Source organism: Typopeltis vanoorti, chromosome 14 (assembly GCF_054136105.1).
Source record: "Typopeltis vanoorti isolate ZY-2024b chromosome 14, IOZ_Tvanoo_1.0, whole genome shotgun sequence".
Taxonomy (NCBI): domain Eukaryota; kingdom Metazoa; phylum Arthropoda; class Arachnida; order Uropygi; family Thelyphonidae; genus Typopeltis; species Typopeltis vanoorti.
In genome coordinates, this window is record NC_143562.1 from 76011649 (window position 1) to 76032111 (window position 20463).

Below are 20463 nucleotides of genomic sequence, written 5' to 3' on the forward strand. Positions count from 1 at the left end.
TCCTAAATCTCGTGCCTCATCAATTTCCTGGAGCACAGTTCCACCAATGCAGTAAACTGCCGCCAATCTTTTCACCCCAAAATGCATAACCTTACATTTTGCCACATTAAATTGACATCCATTCTCCTCAGCCCAGACCTCCAATCTATCCAAATCATCCTGCAAAATTCTGACGTCATCTGCATTCACTATTGCCCTCCCCAACTTCGCATCATCCGCAAATGAACTGTTCCTCTCAGATCCTTTCCTATATCATTAATGAACAAATTAAACAGCGGTGGTCCAAGAACAGATCCTTGTGGCACACCACTAGTCGCAGGCCGTCTTGTGGACTCTACTCCTGAGTAAACCACTCTCTGATATCTCTCCGTCAACCACCCTCCTATCCATCTCACCAACCCTATGTCCATCCCCATATGCTGCAATTTACTGATTAGAATTCCATGTGGTATCCTGCCAAAGGCCTTAGCAAGGTCCAGACTGGTTTGACTGTGTTAAACCTCTTTCTGAATCCAGCTTGTTCATTAGGCTGAGCTTCATCTGATATGTTTGTTATTAATATACAAGGATACTAGTAGTTGCTTTTTTCATATATTTTGTTTATTAAATGTATATAATCTTGTTCATTCCATATTTCTTCATTGCTATTAGGACTGCTTGTTTTTCAACTGAATCAAATGCTTTCTTATAGTCTATTAAACCTAAGTACAAAGATAAGTTGTATTCTTTGCATTTTTCTCTTAGTTGATTCAATGCCTGCAGATGTTTGACTGTGTTAAACCTCTTTCTGAATCCAGCTTGTTCATTAGGCTGAGCTTCATCTGATATGTTTGTTATTAATTTTATAGAGAGTTTATATATTTGTGACAGCAGGCTTATAGGTCTGTAATTTTCTATCTTTACCCTTCTTGAACAAGAGTATCATGACAGTATTGTTCTGGCAGTTTGGTATCATCAAACCTTATAAAGAAAAGATGATAACCTCCTTATCTCTGGGTGAATGACTTATTAGTGTGTTCTTCAATAACCAAGTAATCCTATGAGCTATCATAGCCAATTTTGCAACATACCCTCTAAACTTTCAATTTCCTCTTTATCAATTAACTAGACTAAATTCCATCAATATGGTAAAAACCTTGTAATTTTTTAATCCCAAAATGCACAACTTTACACTTTTTTTTTTTTTTTTTTACATTACCAGTACTGGGCATCCATTATTTGTTATAGTGCAAGCTCCACAGAGAGTTCAACTAATTAGACTATCCAATTTTATATATCAGCAAACAGCTCAATATTTCCCTTCAATTCATCGCCTATATCACAGATGCAAAAATTAAATAATGGTGATTCAAGCACAGTCTTGTGGCACTGCTAGCGACCTGTCTTCTCCTGGATTCTGCTACTCCATGTACTACTCTTTTGTAATCTGGTCCATCAGCAACCCTCATATCAATCTCCATTTGCTCCAATTTGTGCAAGAAAGTTAAGTGTGATATCCTGTCAAATATCTTTGCAAAATCCAGCGGTATCATCATGTAGCCAATGTAGAAAGTATCATCATGTAGAAATTAACTCAACTGTCACTGTTATATAAAAAATGAATAAATTGATAAAACATGATCTACCCTTCACAAAGCCGTGCTGCTTTATTACCACCAACAGAGTATCATTCTTATCCACCCATTCCTGAATGTTATCTCTGACCAACTTTTCCAACACTTATATTACCCATTCCCAAGATGATTTGTCTATAATTTGCTACCACAGTTTTGGAGCTTCCTTTATGCAAGAGAACTATTTTGTCCACTTTCCATTCCCTTGAGACTTTATCAGAGCTGAGAGAGTTAAGTTAAACAGCCAAGTGTCAGAGGCAATACCAATTCCTTTGCACATTTCACATATGGGCTGATATCCCATCTAATCCCACTGTATGTGCACTGAGATTCTGTGATATCCTAAGTACTTTCAATTCATCAACCTCTATTCCCACATCAGCTCCTCTCACATCTGTCAGAGCAATATCCTCAACTGGATGACAGGGTATTGTAAAGTATTCTCAGTAACTAGTTTATATCTTGTATATATCTTGAGATAACAAAGCTCACCATTAGAGTTGTCTGCCCAAACAATATATTTTGAATTTTAGAATTATGAAATGAGAAGTTTTCTTTATAATTAAAAAAAAAAAAATTGAAGAGTTTAAAAATGGAAACTAGCTAAAATATGTACATATCATTCAGTAAAGTAAAAAAGGAAAGAATGTAACAAGAACCACAGTGGTCAATGCAGCAAAAATGTATGCATTGAATTTGTCTACAATGATAGAAAAGCTTCAGGTAGACTCAAGAAGTTAAAGAAATAGTCTGGGAAAAAAAGAATGATATAGAAAGGTTTTGGATAGTAAATCAGCATGTGCATAGAAAAGGCTAAGTTACAAAGGTGATTAATGCTAAGAATAAGGAAAGGACATTTTGCCATCCTTCTGGATATATAGAAAAGTAATATTTAAAAACTGATGATAAAGATCAAAGATGTCTGAAGTAATTATTCTGAGATTAAGTAACTAATGTAGAACAGTGGTAGAAAAAGTTATCAGAAATTTGAAATTGTGGAATGGAAGCCAGAATAGGGGGTATTAAAATTTTATATTTTTTACACTACATAATTTAGAAATGGGCAAAAGGATGAATCCCAGAATATCAGGATAGAGCCCTAACTGCAAAAATCTGTAAGAGGAAATATAAATAGAAATATAGGGATGGGACAAATCGGCTTCTTCAGTTCATGTATACAAATGCCAGAAGTATTAGGAACAAGAAGGAAGAATTTTTGGCCTTGGTTGGCACTTCCAGACCACAGGTTAGTGGCATTAGTGAAACATGACTGACAGAAGATGACACAGCTAGTGGAATTGAATGTGAGAGGTATGGTGTGTTCAGGAGTGACAGGGAGAATAAAATGGGGGGAGGTGTGTTATTGATGATAGCGGATGAGCTACAGCCAAGGAGAATAGAAGTAGAACCACAGGATAGAGATAAGAGCACATTTGAGGCTATTTGGTGTGAGATTGAAACTAGCAGAATAAAATATACACTTGGGTGCTGCTATTGACCAGGTGATGGAATAGATGGTGGAGATAGTATGCATAAGCAAATAGAAGAAATGGGTGGAAGGAGGGTAATTATTATGGGAGATTTCAACTATGGTAACATTGATTGGAAGGAGGAGAGGACACATGGGAGGAAGGAATTGGATTTTATGCTGTTATTAAGGGATAACTATCTGCGACAGCATGTAATGGAAAATACTAAGGGTCAGAGAATGCTTGACCTAGTAATTGCAACTGAGAATTTGGCTGTAACGAATATGACCACGTTGCCACCAACTGGTGAGAGTGATCATAGGGTCTAGACTTGGGAAGTGGCTAAAGGTGTGGAATTTACAATTAAGACAGGATACATGTAGAATTATCAGGCTGGTAAGTATGACAAGCTTAGCAGATTGATTGGTATAGTGCCATGGCATGTAAAACTGCAAAGGCTAGAAGTTGACAGTGCGTGGGAGGCGGTTAAGAAGTGTTTGCATGAAGCAATGGCCGACTGTATACCTAGAGTCTGAATAATAAATCAAGTAGGAGTTAAATGAATGAATAACACCATTAAGCTTGAGCTGCAAAAAAAAAAGAAACTATGGAGGGAATTTAAGGAGAAAGGTGACCAGCAGACACATGAACAGCATAAAGCCCAGGCCAGAAGGGTAACGAGTGTAGTAAGAAAAGCAAAAAAGGATAAAGAACATTAGCCATGCAGGCTAAAGACAATCCTAAACAGTTTTTTCAATATGTTGCAAGTAGAAGAAAAAATGTATATGGCAGAATGATTTTAAAGAATGCAGATGGTAGGGAGGTAACTGAATCAGTTGATATAGTTGAATTACTAAGCGAGCACTTTGCAAGAGTATATCATCCAGGTGGTGACATTGCAGAAATGAATGAACCAAAAGTTTATACAGGAATTGTGGTGAATGAAGTGGAGGGGAGTAGTCTATTTCAAAACTTCAATGTCAATAAATCTGTGGGATTGGATGGTATACCAGCTCGTGTCGTACGTGAAGCAGCTAAAGAATTGTCAGTACCCTTCAGCATTCTGTTTAATCTGAGTCATGGGTCTGGGATAGTCCCAATGGGGTGGGAAAAAAGAGGGGAAAATAATTCCACTGCATAAAGGAGGTTCCAAGACTGCTGTTGTAAATTACCGACCGATTAGCATATCAGGAATCGGTGTGAAGGTCTTGGAGAAACTAGTCAAGAGAAGAATACAGGATTGGATAGATGAAAATGGGATACTGTATGGGGAACAACATGGTTTTATGAAGGGTAGATCATGCCTCAGTAATTTGCTCACGTTTTATAACACAGTAACGACTGAACTGGATAAGAGTAATGGGTTTTCAGCGATTCTACTGGACCTTGCCAAGGCCTTTGATAAGATACCACATGGAACTCTAATCAGTAAACTGGAGCAGATGGGGATGGATATAGGGTTGGTGAGATTGATAGGAGGGTGGTTGATGGAGAGATACCAGAGAGTGGTTTATTTAGGAGTGGAGTCCAAAAGACAGCTTGTGACTAGTGGTGTGCCGCAGGGTTCTGTTCTTGGACCACTACTTTTCAATTTGTTCATTAACAATATAGGAAAGGATCTGAGAGGAAGTGTTCACTTGTTTGCTGATGATGCAAAGCTGGGTAGAGCAATTGTGAGTGCACAGGATTTCAAAATTTTGCAGGATGATTTGGATAGTTTGGAGGACTGGCCTAAGGAAAATGGATGTCAATTTAATGTGGCAAAGTGTAAGGTTATGCATTTTGGAGTGAAAAGATTAGCAGCAGTATATCACATTGGTGGAACCATACTCCAGGAGATTGATGAGGCCAGGGATTTGGGAGTGCTGGTGGATAGGGAGTTGAAGTCTAGGTGGCACATTGCAAAAGTGGCTAAAACAGCTCATCAAATCACTTGGTTACTGAAAAATACTTTAACGAGCAGAGACAAACAAGTTATTGTTCCTCTATATCGAGCCCTGATAAGACCCCATCTGGACTACTGCATCCAGATATGGGCGCCAGGGTTTCTTGATGGAGAGGAGGTGGAGAGGATCCAGAGACGAGTGACCAAGATGGTGGCAGGTCTGTGGAATGAACCTTATGAGAACAGAATGAAGATTTGTGGGATGCAAAAATTGGTTGATAGGCAGAAAAGGGGTGATATGATTGAGACATTCAAATTACTGAAGGGTTTCTATAAGATTAATCCAGAAGATATTTTTGAGAATAGGGGCCATATATGGAAGCTGGGCAAAAATGTGGTTAACAGGGGTGTTAGAGCTAGGTTCATTACTTGGAGAGTGGTAAATGAGTGGAATAAGCTGCCAGAGTCTGTTGTGGGTGCTATGACTGTGAATGAGTTTAAGGCGAGGTATGATCGATACTGTGTGAAAGAAGAATAGTTGTTCTTGACATGATGTTAGGGCCTCCCTCGATGAGTCTGTCGACTCCTTGGAGTTGCCCGTAATAATAATAATAATAATTACAGAGGAATTCTCCCCTTAGCATGATCTAAGAATACTTACAAAAGAAAACCTATTAGCAAATCGGAGACCAAACAGATGTTGTCAGGACCATACTTTTACTTTAAGATTAAAAAAAGTCCAAAATCACAAGAATACAAAAGGATCTAAGTTTTGTAGGCCTGGAAGAGTTATAATAAAGTACTGAGGGAAAAATTGTCAAAATAATAAAATTATATAGTGCAAATTATATCATCGAGAGAACAACATACAGCTGATACCAAAGTTTTAAGTCAGTAGTTGGAAATAAAGTACAGGAAGATGGCAGGTAGGTGTAGCCTTGTTAAACAAGAATACACTTATATCTGCTGTTATTCATCATCTATATTGATCACAATATAAGTAATGTGATATTAAACCTGATTTCAAAACTGAAGGTATTACATTTGTTCATGCAAATGTTCTGCTTCAAAATTCAAACTAAATCACATTAAAGCTATGAAAAGTTTGTTTGAAAATCAGCATGAAAAAGAAACTATGAAAAAAAAAAAAAAAAAAGCAAAAACATCATTGTTTTTGCTTTTTTTTTTTTTGTTTTCATATGGCATTCTCAGTTATGAATCTACTGAACAAGTAAATCATTTCAGCTATTGTATAATTTTAATGCTGCAATTGAAAGTATAGAAATTGTATAGTAGACAACAGAATAAGCAAGGCTGGCATGGTGAGAGGCTAACCATGCCAGCCTTGGGAGAGAAAAAAAAAAGGCAACAGAAATTTTAAATATTATTATATTATTATAAATATTTATAATAATATAATACCCATATATAATATTTATAAATAAATATTATATATGGGTATTATAAATATTTAGGAGGGTATAAACAGAGCTAATCTAAGGTGGTGAAGTGACCTAGAATAACAGCCTAAACAAATCTGGGGATGAAAACCTAGCAAAACTGGGGAAAAGACTGAGGAAGACAAAGATATAAACTGATGTTTGTCTTCTAAATCACTCTTAATTATATAAGTGATTTAAGAGACAGAAAATAAAGAACTGGTTAAGATCAGCTCTTTATTTATCTGTTCATATCAGGTCAGAAATTTGAAATATTTTATATTTTGAAATGAAAATACAAAATAAATTTGGGTAAAATTGGACCTACTTAATCATGCATGAGTGGCATGGCTGATGGGCACTATGTGCTTGTTATTATTTATCATTTTTTCTATTTACTTTATCTCTATAAATTGGTTTTTATACTCTGAGCGTTTATTAATTACACAAGGGTTCAATTCCAATTGGTGCAATGACTTAACTATTTCTTTTAGAATCTGGAAAATCAGTGATTCAAGACCAATAAAAAATATATATACATTAAATGATTTTAAAACATTATATACATTTAAATAAAATTACATAAATAACTACAAAATTAACTGGACTCAAGGCCTAAAATAAATCAACCCTTAGAGATTTTCTTATCCAAAAATATTAAAATTATTCATTTTCTGACTCATTCTATTATTGGATTGTTTGACATATACTTAATCACGTCTACTAGACTAAACATCTTGTTTTCACAACAACAAAAATGTTCAGCGTCAGTTTCTCGGTTAGGTCCTTTCTGAAAATATAAAACTTTCTTCTTTTCCATGTGATCCTTTTTTATCTCCCTTATGTAGCATACAATATTATTCCTCATCTCTCACTGAAGAATAAACATTCTTACCTCTTGTTCTATTTGTCAACAATTTACTCATTTTTGTAACTGAGAAAGAAGTTTCTTCTACTACTTCATAAACAACATATCTAAGCTGAGCTCTTCATGTTAAGCCATTTTACAGTTTCCAATTTCATCAATTGCTTTTTCCATAGTAATCCAGTGTCCTTAAAACAGAAGATGAAACTTCACATTCAGCATTTCCTCAAATATTCAATTAGAACGTCGACTGCAATATCTTCTTTTATTTACTAAATACTTGCTGACAGTCTCAACTCCACCAGTTTAAAGACTCACAGTTCTACAATTCCTTTTCAGAATCTTCAATTAATATTCTCCCGACTGTCACGTAAAACTGAAAAACTTCCTAAGAACAAAATTTTCAGGTTGCTATTCTCAAATTTCCATTAGCTCTTTACTTGTTTACCTCACTACCCCGATACTGAATGCTCACTCTATCAGATGTCAATCACCCATCAAACTCCTCGGCAAGCATGTGCACTCCACGTAAATGACAAGTATAATGGCTAACAAGTTGTCTCGTTAGTGCAAACAGAATGTCTAAATAAAACACAAGAAATATCAACACTCGACAATTTTATACTACAATAAAGAAGATTAAAATTATTACAAACTATCAAAGTCTAGTAAGTACATTAATTTTCAAATTTTCACATTTAATTTTGACAATAATATCACTAACAGGCACATCAACAAGTGCCCATATACGTGCTATGAAACCAAAACTAATAATATATTAGAACAGAGAAACAATTGTAAAGAAAAAGATTTGTAATTGTAAATTATGATTATTTTTACATTGATCTGATATATCTGATCTATCAGATCAGAAATCCAATCAGCCAGCATGACTGACTGGCGATTAGCACATATGTGCTAATCAGTCAATCGGTCATTGCAGTTCTCTTTACGATTCATGTGGTACATGCAGTGCAAACTGTTGTAAATTATTTAGATTTTCTATACTCCATTATAATACAGAAAGCAAAACAATACAAACAAAATTTATAAAGGTATGGTTGACAAATCATTTATATAAAAACTGGTTAAAAGAAGTATGATAATCCCAGTGAAGCATATTGCAATATATACAAAACATTACCACCAAATATCTGTGGTCTTCATAGACTGTATTATTTCTATTATTTTTTATTTCAACAATTAGAACCATAAGTTAAAACTGACAGAAACACATGTATAATGGTAGTTTAGTGTTTTCATTAATTTTACTCTTATTCCATATAAATTTATTTAACTGGTCTCTCACCATAACAGCTTTCCTCATTGTATTGTCCTTGTTTTCAAATTTAATTTGCCATCTGCACTAAAAATTGTGCCTAAATTTTTGTGCCTTCACTAAAAATTGTGATGAAATATACTCATTCCTTCCTATTTTCATAGCTGGTCTTTTTTTTTTTGATAGTTGATTTTCATGCCAACCTTATTTCAGTTGTTATTCAATTTCGTTAAAGATCTATTCTGATCTATTCAGATGTTGTTCAGGAGTACAACATCTGAATAGATCAGAAACCTAAATTTGATATCTCTGATTCTGACATCAGGTTTTAATGCCATATTCTTTCATAATACAATCCATATAGATGAATGAATAACAATGGAGATAGTGTGCAACTCTTATCTTAAACCTGATTTTACACCCGATCAGCTGCTTGTACTACTTTCAGTTCTAACTGTTAATTACAACTTCATCATCATCATCATGCCTATCAAGGATTTAGGCCTAGAGTGGCTGTTCCAGCCTTAGAAGTCATCATTGAATCTCTTAAGAGGACACCCTGGTTTTCTTTTTCCTAATGGTTTGTAATTTAAGGCTTGTTTTGGTAATCTTTCTGTTTTCATTCTTTCAATGTGTTCCATCCATTTGTGTTTATATTTTTTCTATTACTGATTCCTGGTTTAATTATTTCATAATTTCTTCATTTCTTTTGTGATCAAAAAGAGTATACTTTGCAGTTTTCTCATAAACTTCATTTCAGCTGTTATTAATCTTTGTCTTTTTGTTTTATTGTCTGATTTCGCTTCCATACAAGACTGGTAGGGATAATGTATTGTATACTTTTAGTCTGGTTTGTTTTAAATACAGAGTTAATTACACCTGTTATTTTTAATATTTTGCAATTTTTAGGTTTATATCTTTTTCATTTTCATAGGTAATCATACATCCTAGGTAGTTAAATGAATTCACCTGTTCTAAAATCTTGTTATCTATTACTATTTTAGTTCTTACTGGATCTTGTCCTTTAAAGGTCATCATTTTTGACTTTTCTGTTGATATTATCATTCCATAATCTTTGGCTATTTCATTTAAATTTAAAACATCATCATCATCATCATCAAATTCCTGCCATGTACCCTCAAGGGGTGTACAGGATATGACAGTACTACATGAAAAAATTACATCATTACTAAATTCCTATCTACAATTTTCCTCCAAATCAGTCTGTTACTTGTCAAGACTCCAACATTATCAGATCTTATATTTCTATCGTCTAAGGCACTTTGTACCGTATCGATCCACCTATATCTTGGTCTTCCTCTGGGTCATTTTCCTGCCAACCTGGCAGAGAACACTTGTTTTGCTAATCTTTCCTCTCCCATTCTATTTAAGTGGCCATACCACCTGAGATTAGCTCTGCTAACGCATTCCTGGATGCTGACAATGTCAAGTTCTTTCCTAATATCCTCATTTTTAATATGATATTGCCATTGATGCCATCTGTTCACGCCTCTAATCTTTCTCAGGACTCTCATATCTGCGGTCTCTAGTCTTTGGTCAAGTGTTTTACTTCTGACCCAGCTCTCAGATCCATAAGTTAAAACTGGTTTGAACACTGTGTTGTATACAGCTAATTTAGTGTTCCGACTAATTTCTTTCTTATTTTCCATATGAATTTATTCAATTGACTTCCCACCATACCAGCTTTGCTGATTCTATTGTCTATTTCTATATTTAATTTACCATCTTCAGTAAAAATCGTGCCTAAGTAGCTGAAATGTTTTACTTGTTCCACAGGTTCTCCATTCACAACACATTTGACATTTTCAATGATTCTGCCTATTTTCATTGTCTTTGTCTTTTTATTGCTGACCTTCATACCATATCTATTACAACAGCTATTCAATTTAGTCAGAGAATCTTGCAGACTTGTAGCGGATTTATTTAGAAGTATAACATCATCCGCATAAAGCAAAGAGCTGACATTAACATCTCTAATTTTGATATCATGTTTAATACCACATTCCTTCATAATGTGATCCATATAGATAATGAATAACAGAGGGGATAATGTACATCCTTGTCTCACTCCAGATTTAACATTAAACCATCTTCCTGTACTTCCTTCAATTCTAACTGCTGACTTACAACTCAAATAAAGACTAAGTATTGCTTGATATAATGCCCCATTGACACCATATAACTGCAGCGTATTGAATAGCTTCTCTCTTCACACCTTGTCATATGCCTTTTCCAAATCAACAAAACTTAAATTCAGATCTTTGTTATATTCCCATGCTTTCTCGACTATTTGTCGTAAAGTGAAGATCTGATCCTGACAGCCTCTATTTGGCATGAATCCAGCTTGTTCTTCACCAAGCTTTTCTTCCACAATTCTTCTCAACAGTTTCTCAAGTATACTTGCATAGTTCTTACCAGGAACACTCAGTAGGGAAATACCTCTGTAATTCTCACATTCAGTTTTATTTCCCTTTTTATATATGGGTACTATGAGAGCTCTACTCCAATCATCGGGAATTCGTCCCTCTGTCCAGGCTTTCTGAACTATGCAGTGCAGCCACTGTAAGACTTTTATACCATCATACTTCAGCATTTCTGGTCGAGTATCATCTATTCCTGCTGCCTTTCCACATTTCAAGCCTTTGATGGCTTTTTCTACTTCAAGTATGGATATGTATTCCTGACTGCATGCCTGGTCAGTGTTATTTATCACTGTGCTGTCATCACTGCTTGTTTCATTTAGCAGTTTTTCAAAGTAATTACTCCATACTTCAAGGATATCTTTTTCTCCTGTTTTCATGTCACCTTTATCATCTCTAACTCCTTTTACAGCACTCTTTCCTCCATTCTTAAGCTTCTTCAACAACCTCCAGAATATTTTGCCACCTTCTTGATATTTATTTTCTATATTCTTGCCAAAGTCCTCCCATGACTTTTGTTTAGCTAGTTTTACACACTGTTTAGCATTCTTACATTTGTCTCTGTATTCTGTAAGAGTAAAAGCTGACTTATTTGCCAGGAACTTTTGATATGCTTTCTTCTTTTCCTTCACTGCCTCTTTAACTTCCTGTGACCACCAGGGAGTTCTGATTTTTTTATCCTTGCACACAACCTCACCACATGCCTCTCTGGCAGAATCAATCAATGTTTTCTTCAGAGTTTGTCACTGAATCTCCAAGATTTGATTCCTGTTCTCAAACTCTTTCATTTTCTTTTCAATAATCTTTCTGTATTTTAGTCTACAGTTCACATCTGAGAGCTGCTCAACTTTTATTCGCTTTAAAACTTTCTTACATGTTATTCTTTTCAGAATTTATAATTATTATTTGGTCATCAGCAAAAAGGAGAGTGTTTAAGTTCACAGTAGGAGAAAGTTTAATACCTTGATGGAAATTTTTATTCCATTTCATTATTATTTTCATTTAGATAAATTTTAAAAAGAGTTGCTAAAAGGGGACATCCCTATCCTTAGTTTATCTCTCTTGTATATGACAGCTCATGATTTGATCTTATTTGTATTTGATTATTTTCATATATACTTATGATAGCTTTTAGAATATTATTTGGTATTTGTCTTTCTTTTAATATGTTAAATAAAATGCTTCTTTTAACTTTGTCAAATGCTTTTTCACTGATTACAACATAAATATAGATAATGTATTGCTCCATATGTTCCATTTACCCCCATATAATTGTAGTGTTCTGAAAAGCTTTTCTCTTGGTATCAAGTTCCATGCTTTTTTTTAGATCTACAAAACTTAAGCGCAGATACATGTTATATTCCTATGATTACTCAACTATTCAATTTGTAAAGTGAAAATCTGAAGATCCTGAAATTCCCTATATAGTCTGAACCCACACACTTCAAGTTTTTCTTCCGCAATTTAGCGTCTTCTCAAGTATGCTTGTACAAATTTTACCTGGGACACTTAGTAGGGAAATTCTTTTAATTCCTTTGAATATCAAATTTGGAGATGTTAACCTCAATTCAACTTTAGGCAGATAATATACTCTTAAATAAATTTATTACAAATGGAAGGATGACATTTGTTTAATTCTAGAAAATTCAAAATTACATTAGATATCAATCTGACAAGTCATGCCTTGCTTACTACACAATCTCTGCCAATCAGCGTAAGCATTCAAAGAAACAAAACCCACCAGAAATGTTGATTCTCAATGGAAAGACTTAACAAAAGTTGCAAAGGTGATGCTTCACAAAATCAAATTTAAAAAGGAATAACTACTTGAGACCTTTCAAAACTTATGGAATGAATAAGTGATTTCTCATGTCTAATGTCAGACCTAGCTCACTACTTATAATGCTACACAAAGTATATCATATATTTTATTATCATAGTTAAAAACAGGAATGGAATATTTTGATTTGAATTTTGAATTTGAACCCCACATGCAATAGGCTGCAGAACACAGCATGCTGATGTGGTGAGTAGGCACAAGTTATGGGAGAAGAAACCTATATTTTTCTGAAGAACTAAAAGTTGCATGTGAAAAATACTTTGCGAGAAAGGCTGTTCCAAAGAAACAAGAAGCAGTTGAAATGAAAGAGGAAGTTCAATTAGTCCAAAGCTCAACTATAAAAGGGTGTTAAGCAGCTGCTGCTCATCTTTTAAACAGGCTTACTGAAGAGTGAACAAATGACAGATGCTAGTTCAGAGGAGCACCATCCACAAAAGTATACCTAAAGAAGAGACAAAGCTGAAATTGACCATCTGTAAATAGTAAATGAACAAATCACTGATTAGTAGGTCCATTTTCTTCTGTGCAATCCAAACATAATAGTATTCAAGGTGATATTCAGAATTGGTTTTATGAGGTCATTCAGTATGCAAAATTTTCATAATGTGAACAATAATATTTTAATGGGAAAATAGATAATTTACTTCAACTGCTCATAATCCTGATATTTCTGACCTTAAAAAATTCATCATCATCATCATCATGCTTTTCAGGGATTTGGACCTGGAGTGGCCTGTTCTGGCCTTAGAAGTCATCGTTGAATCTCTTTAGAGGATGTCTTGTTTTCTTTTTTCCTAATGGTTTGTAATTTAAGGTTTGTTTTGGTAATCTTTCTGTTTTCATTCTTTTAACATGTTAATTTTTTTTTATTTTGTTTATTTTAACGTAAAAAATTCGTAATTCAGAATATTTCTGGATTACAAATATTAATGTCACTTACCTGAAACCTTCAACTAAATGTGTTCATTTACCATTAAAAAATGACATCAAAAATAATCTATAATCTTAGGTAGTAAACTTTATAATTAGTCACCTCCAATTACAAAGGAAAGGATATGAGTGATCAACAGCTAGCCTGCATGTCATCCTACAGTGAGGAAAGAAGTGATTGATATAACTGGTGTGAACAAATCAGATTCCTAATTGGATCTGCATCATTAGGGCTCTCTAATCAAGGAAGTAGACTTATTTATATCAGCTGTCTCAGTCACTCTTCTTCTCCCCACCAAATTTCTCACTGATGAGAGATAGAAAACTAGCTATGAAATTCTTCCATCTTGGAGTCAGCAAAACTACCAAAATTTTATGAAATCCCTCCCACACAGAAATAGTTAACAGCAAATCAACAGTATCAACAGTACATTAGTACTATAGGGCAAGCTAAGGATTAGATAATCCAGGAATGCTGTTTGAGAAAGATCAAACACTTTATTTCAAGCTACTTCAGGTCTGGAATAAGTAGGATAATGGCCTCACATCAGGCACTGAAAATTATTAAAACCATTCACAAATATTTGCCAGAATGGAATTTAAACTCAGCCTCTAGTTCAGGATGTCATATCATAGAGCAAAACTTATTTTAACAGTACTCACGGCATTGCATTCAGCTTAACTTCTGATCTCCTATGAATATAATTTGCAGGGACTAGGCCTTCTCTACCATCAACATGACGTGCTCGATACCAATTTGGGTCCTAGTAAAAAAAAAACTGTTTTAAAACCTGCAAAACTTCATTCCATAGTTATACAACCATCATAATCAGGTTTCCTTCCTTTCTGGTATTAAACATAAGAAACTTGCAAAATATTTGTTAGCAAACTATGGCACTATACAATGGATTTACAGAAAACATCTCTAACTCTCATTATTCAAGAGCTATAGTAATAGAAATATGGCAAAAGTGTATATATATATTTCTATTTTTTAATTCAAACTAAATTAAAGTTCGACTATTTACAAAATAAAAATATAAAACTACAGTTGATTCTCACAACTACAGCAAACTATAAAGGGCCACAAGAGTAATTTATTTGGCAAATGATTTTGCTACAGTGAATTTCCTTTAGCAGAGCATGCATATTCAAGATGACTTTGGGAACTTTTCAGTAGTTTGCTACAGTGAAAGTCAACTGTAATTAACTCTATATAAATAACTATTCCTTTACTGTCTCTCTCTCTCTCTCTCTCTCTCTATATATATATATATATATATATATATATATATATATTTTGTGGATTCATTTAAGGTATTGATATATATATATATATATATATCAATACCTTAAATGAATCCACAAAATTTACATTTGATTAACAAGTATTTTATCCAATTAGTTTTTTTTAAGATAACATTTAAAAAAGTGAAAGTATAATGACATATAGTACTCACACACTGCTAACTCAGAAAATAAGTTTTTCTGGCTATTAGACAAGATTTTAATGATAAAAACATTTCTAAGATGATAGCACTGATAATCACTCCATTAACAAATTCACATTTACAAAAAATAAGATGAATCATTTTACACTTGAGTAAAGGCTCATTTATTAGCCTTCAACTAAACTACACATTACACAGCTCTTGCCATCCCAAGGGCGACACTTGTACATTCATCAGAACTGACATACCATGCCAGAAAGTGCAAATCTTTGAAATCCCAATGCTTGATATGCTTTGGCTCATAATTTATCTACCAAATTAACCAGTCCTTTTCAAATGCTCTCTCTCTCTATTGCTCTCCAAACACTTTGACCACTCAGTCACCCACTCTGACCTCTTCAAATAAATTTTATGCAGTCGAAATACCCCAATAATGAGGTCATGTCATCCTTCTTGGGGATTTCAATGTCCACAACTCACTGGCTATCCTTCTCTAGTTTCACCAATTAATCAAGCAGGGATGCTGAGTTGTTTACCATAGCAATGACCTATCTCAGATCATCAATCTTCCTACCAGAATACTTGACAACCCCTATAAATTTTCCACCGCACCTGACTTATTTCTAACAACCTCCCCTACCAGGTAAACTTTGGTTGTCGGTTCTCCTCTGGGTAACTCAGACCACAACCTCATACAACTCTTTTACCACAGAACAACCTTAGCCCACAAGTTCACAGTCTTATGTCCTTTGGCACTATAGGGTGCTAACTGGGAGGACCTCCAACTCTTCTATTTCTCCTTCCCATGGTCCAACTACTGCTTCAGTTCTTCTGATCAAAAACACGTTCTCAGACCAAATAACAGGAATCATCCTCACAGGAATGAAGGCGTTCATCTCTTATTCCACTCCAAATTCTCAGCAACCATCCAAACCTTGGTTCTCAAAAAGGTGTGCCAATGCAGGAAAAGAAAAAAAACCTCTCTTTACCAGGAATGGCTCAAAATCAAAATTAAGCAGCCCACTATGCAGCTCTCAACAGTTGTAAAAGAATCATTACCAAATCATCACAGGAACGGCTCCCTTCATGTCACCCATAGCCTTCCATCAAAGAGAAATCTGAAGAATCCTAAATAACCAGGACACAAACAATGCATTTGGTCTCGGTGGTATAACACCTATTGTGTTAAAAAAAACTGTTCCCCAGACTAACACTCATCCTGTATCGCCACTTTGATCTATCCTATTCAAGAATCTGTCTTAAACATAGAAACAGGTCCACATCCAACTCATCCCAAAGAAAAGCGATAAAAGTCAACCAATGAACTACCATTCAACTGATCTCACTTTTGTTCTCTCTAAAACTATGACGATCATCAAAACTGATTCTTGAACCACCTAGAAAAATACCAACTAATCAGTGACCAGCAGTCAGGATTCTGCCACTTGTGATCTACAGCTGCCCTCTACATTCCAAAGCCATTCATTCGAATTCATTCGAGGGGTGCTTAAGGGTCAAAACTGTATAACTGAGAGGAGACCTCCACATAGCCTTTAAAGGAATGCAGAGAGCCGACCAGGGCTTCTGACCTAATGTCCAATCCTCACCTACTTGCGGTACACCCTGTTGGGTATCTACTTGGATACTGAACGAACGAGGATGGGCTGGCAATTTGGGATTTAGCCGACCAAATTGTATTCTTATTGGTTAAACCAAAATAAAAAAATGATGGTACAACATGGCAAAATTTCATGCTGGCTGGAGCGTCGCCCAGTTAAACAAGACCCCCTGTTGTTTTCACCAGGGAACCAGGGTGAACAGCGAAAAGTCAGCTACTGGAACAAATCTGAAAACACACCCCCAACTCAACCTCACCAGAGTTAAAGATCGGTACTATCAACATAAGAAGCCTGAATGGCAAAGACATGGAGCTAGCTGAGGAATTAGATAAGTACCAGATCGACATAATAGGGGTGACTGAAACAAAAAAGACAAAAACTGGTGAGATCTTTGAGCAATAAATACAAAATGTTATATTCAGGCAATGACAATCAAGGAAAAGAAGGAGTAGCCATAGTATTCAACACAAAATACCAGGCTAATCTTCTTGAATGACAGTCAGTCTCAAGAAGAGTAATGTGGGCAAATATGAGAATGGGGAACTGGACAATGAGACTTATTTGTGCCTATGGTCCCACAAATTGGAGGAATTTTTTTGAGGCTTTAGAAAAAGCAACTGACACAATGAAAAAGGAAAAGTTTGTCCTTGTTGGGGATCTAAATTGCAGAGCAAGAAATGATTGTGAGACATACAAAAATATTTTGGGAAAATTTGGAGAAAAGAGCAAAGCTAATAATAATGGCAAATATTTGTTGGATTTCTGCTCAGGACATGGGCTGGTTATTACTAACACCATGTTCCAACATAAAAATGTGCACAAATTCACATGGAGAGAAGAGGCAAGGAATAAGAAAAGTCTCACTGACTATGTTATTGTTGATAGTGATGTTTTCTCCCTGGTGCAAGACACCAGAGTGTACAGAGGATTTGAAATTGGAAGTGATCACTATTTAGTCTAGAGCGGTATAAAATTGAATTTCATATTGAAAAGAATAACATGCAAGAAAGTTTTAAAGCGAATAAAAGTTGAGCAGCTCTCAGATGTGAACTGTAGACTAAAATACACAAAGATTATTGAAGAAAAAATGAAAGAGTTTGAGAACAGGAACCAAACCTTGAAGATTCAGTGGCAAGCCTTGAAGAAAATCCTGATTGATTCAGCTAGAGAGGCATGTGGTGAAGTTGTCTACAAGGATAGAAAAATTAGAACTCCATGGTGGACACAGGAAGTTAAAGATGCAGTGAAGGAAAAGAAGAAAGCCTATCAAAAGTTCCTGGCAAATAAGTTAGCTTGTGCTCTTAGAGAATACAGAGATAAATGCAAGAATGCTAAACACTGTGTAAAACTAGCTAAACAAAAGTCACGGGAAGACTTTGGCAAGAACATGGAAAATAAATATCAAGAAGGTGGCAAAATATTCTGGAGGTTGTTGAAGAAGCTTAGGAATGTTGGAAAGGGTGCTGTAAAAGGAGTTAGAGATGATAAAGGTGACATGAAAACGGGAGAAAAAGATATCCTTGAAGTATGGAGTAATTACTTTGAAAAACTGCTAAATGAAACAAGCAGTGATGACAGCACAGTGGTAAAAAACACTGACCAGGAATGCAGTCAGGAATACATATCCATACTTGAAGTAGAAAAAGCCATCAGAGGCTTGAAATGTGGAAAGACAGCAGGAGTAGATGATATTCGACCAGAAATGCTGAAGTATGGTGGTATAACAGTCTTACAGTGGCTGCACTGCATAGTGCAGAAAGCCTGGACAGAGGGATGAATTCCCGATGATTGGAGTAGAGCTCTCATAGTACCCATATATAAAAAGGGAAATAAAACTGAATGTGAGAATTATAGAGGTATTTCTCTACTGAGTGTTCCTGGCAAGATCTATGCAAGTATACTTGAGAAACGGTTGAGAAGAATTGTGGAAAAAAAGCTGGTTGAAGAACAAGCTGGATTCAGGCCAAATAGAGGCTGTCAGGATCAGATCTTCACTTTATGACAAATAGTGGAGAAATCATGGGAATATAACAAAGATCTGTATTTAAGTTTTGTTGATTTGTAAAAGGCATATGACAAGGTGCCAAGAGAGAAGCTATTCAATATGCTACAGTTATATGGTGTCAATGGGACATTATATCATGCAATACTTAGTCTTTATTTGAGTTATAAGTCAGCAGTTAGAATTGAAGGAAGTACAGGAAGATTTTAATGTTAAATCTGGTGTGAGACAAGGATGTACACTATCCCTCTGTTATTCATTACACTGGCCAACAAAAAAAAATTTTTTTTTTGTTGGCCAGTGTAATGAATGTGGCACACCACTAGCCACAGGCATTCTACTAGACTATCCCTGAATAAACTAGAGTCTGGTATCTCTCCATCAACCACCCTCTTATCCACTTCAACTTTATATTCATTCTCATGTTCTACAATTTATTAATCAGAATTCCATGCACTATCCTATCAAAAGAATTTGCAAATTGCAGCAGTATCCTGTAACCCTATTACCCTATCCAACTCAGCTGTCACTATATTGAAAAACGTGAACAAGTTACTGAGGTACATCCATCCTTCAGAAATGAAGGGTGGGTTGCCATGATGCCCCCCCCATTAGTATTATGTTTCTGTCTCTCCTTTACCGTATTTTGCTATTGACCAACTTCTCCAATACCTTGACTATGACTCCTGATAGGTCAGTAATTTGCTATATCAGTCTTGGAGCTTCCTTTATGCAATGGAACTATTTTCCCCCTCTTTCCCCACCCTTGGGATCAACTCAGAGTCAAGACTTAGATTAAAAAATCTGGTCAAAGGCATTGCCAATTCCTTACAACCTTCTCATAAAACTCAAGCTGGTATACCATCTAATCCCAACTCCAGTTAATTTACCTCAGTTTCCATACAAACCTTTGCCCCTCTGTCTTGTTACTGCAATATCTCCATCTGTATGACATACTCTTGCCAGGTGTTCACTTAGTAATTCTAATATTTCGCCTGATTCAGTTACCTCCTTACCATTGGCATTCATTAAAAGCTTTTTGCAATAGGCATTCTTGCTTTTACTTGCAACATACTGAAAGAACTCTGTGGGGTCATCTTTGGTGTGTACTGCTAATTTCCTTTCTTACTCTGCTTTTGCCTTTCTTATCATACTGGTTATGCTTCTAGCCTGTGCTTTGTACTGCTCATGTGCCTGCTGGTCACCTTTCTTCTTGAATTACCTCTACAAATTTGTTGTAGCTCCTGCTTAAGGATGGTATTCATCCATCATTAAGCATGAGCTACAAATAACAGACTACATACCTGACTCCAAGTATGTAGTCTGCCATTATTTCTCTCAAATACTCCTTGACTACTTTCCATACACTATCAACATCCAGCCCTTGCAGTTTCACATTCCAGTGCACTGATATAAGCAATCTCCTGTTTGTCATACTTAAGAGCTTTTGTTTTCACATCTACCCCCCTTTTTAACTGAAAATCCACACATTTAGCCACCTCCCAGGTCAAGACCCATATGAACACTGTTATCAACTGGTGGTCATATTGGTTATAAAAAAATTTCTCTGATCAAATTACTATATACAGCACTCTCAAACAACTATTACATTCCATCACATGCTGCTTCA

The 20463-nt window shown here is 35.3% G+C and overlaps 1 protein-coding gene across 2 annotated transcripts in view; it reads right to left on the bottom strand.

Annotated features, from left to right (window-relative positions):
* The window catches only part of LOC150099683 (tyrosine-protein kinase CSK-like), a 262985-nt gene that overhangs the window by 173599 nt on the left and 68923 nt on the right, over positions 1-20463 (bottom strand). For both annotated transcript variants that reach the window (XM_090404533.1, XM_090404534.1), the window contains exon 4: positions 14425-14525. In XM_090404533.1, coding sequence (XP_090260659.1) covers positions 14425-14525 — 101 coding nt within the window. The remainder of the gene's footprint in view (positions 1-14424; positions 14526-20463) is intronic.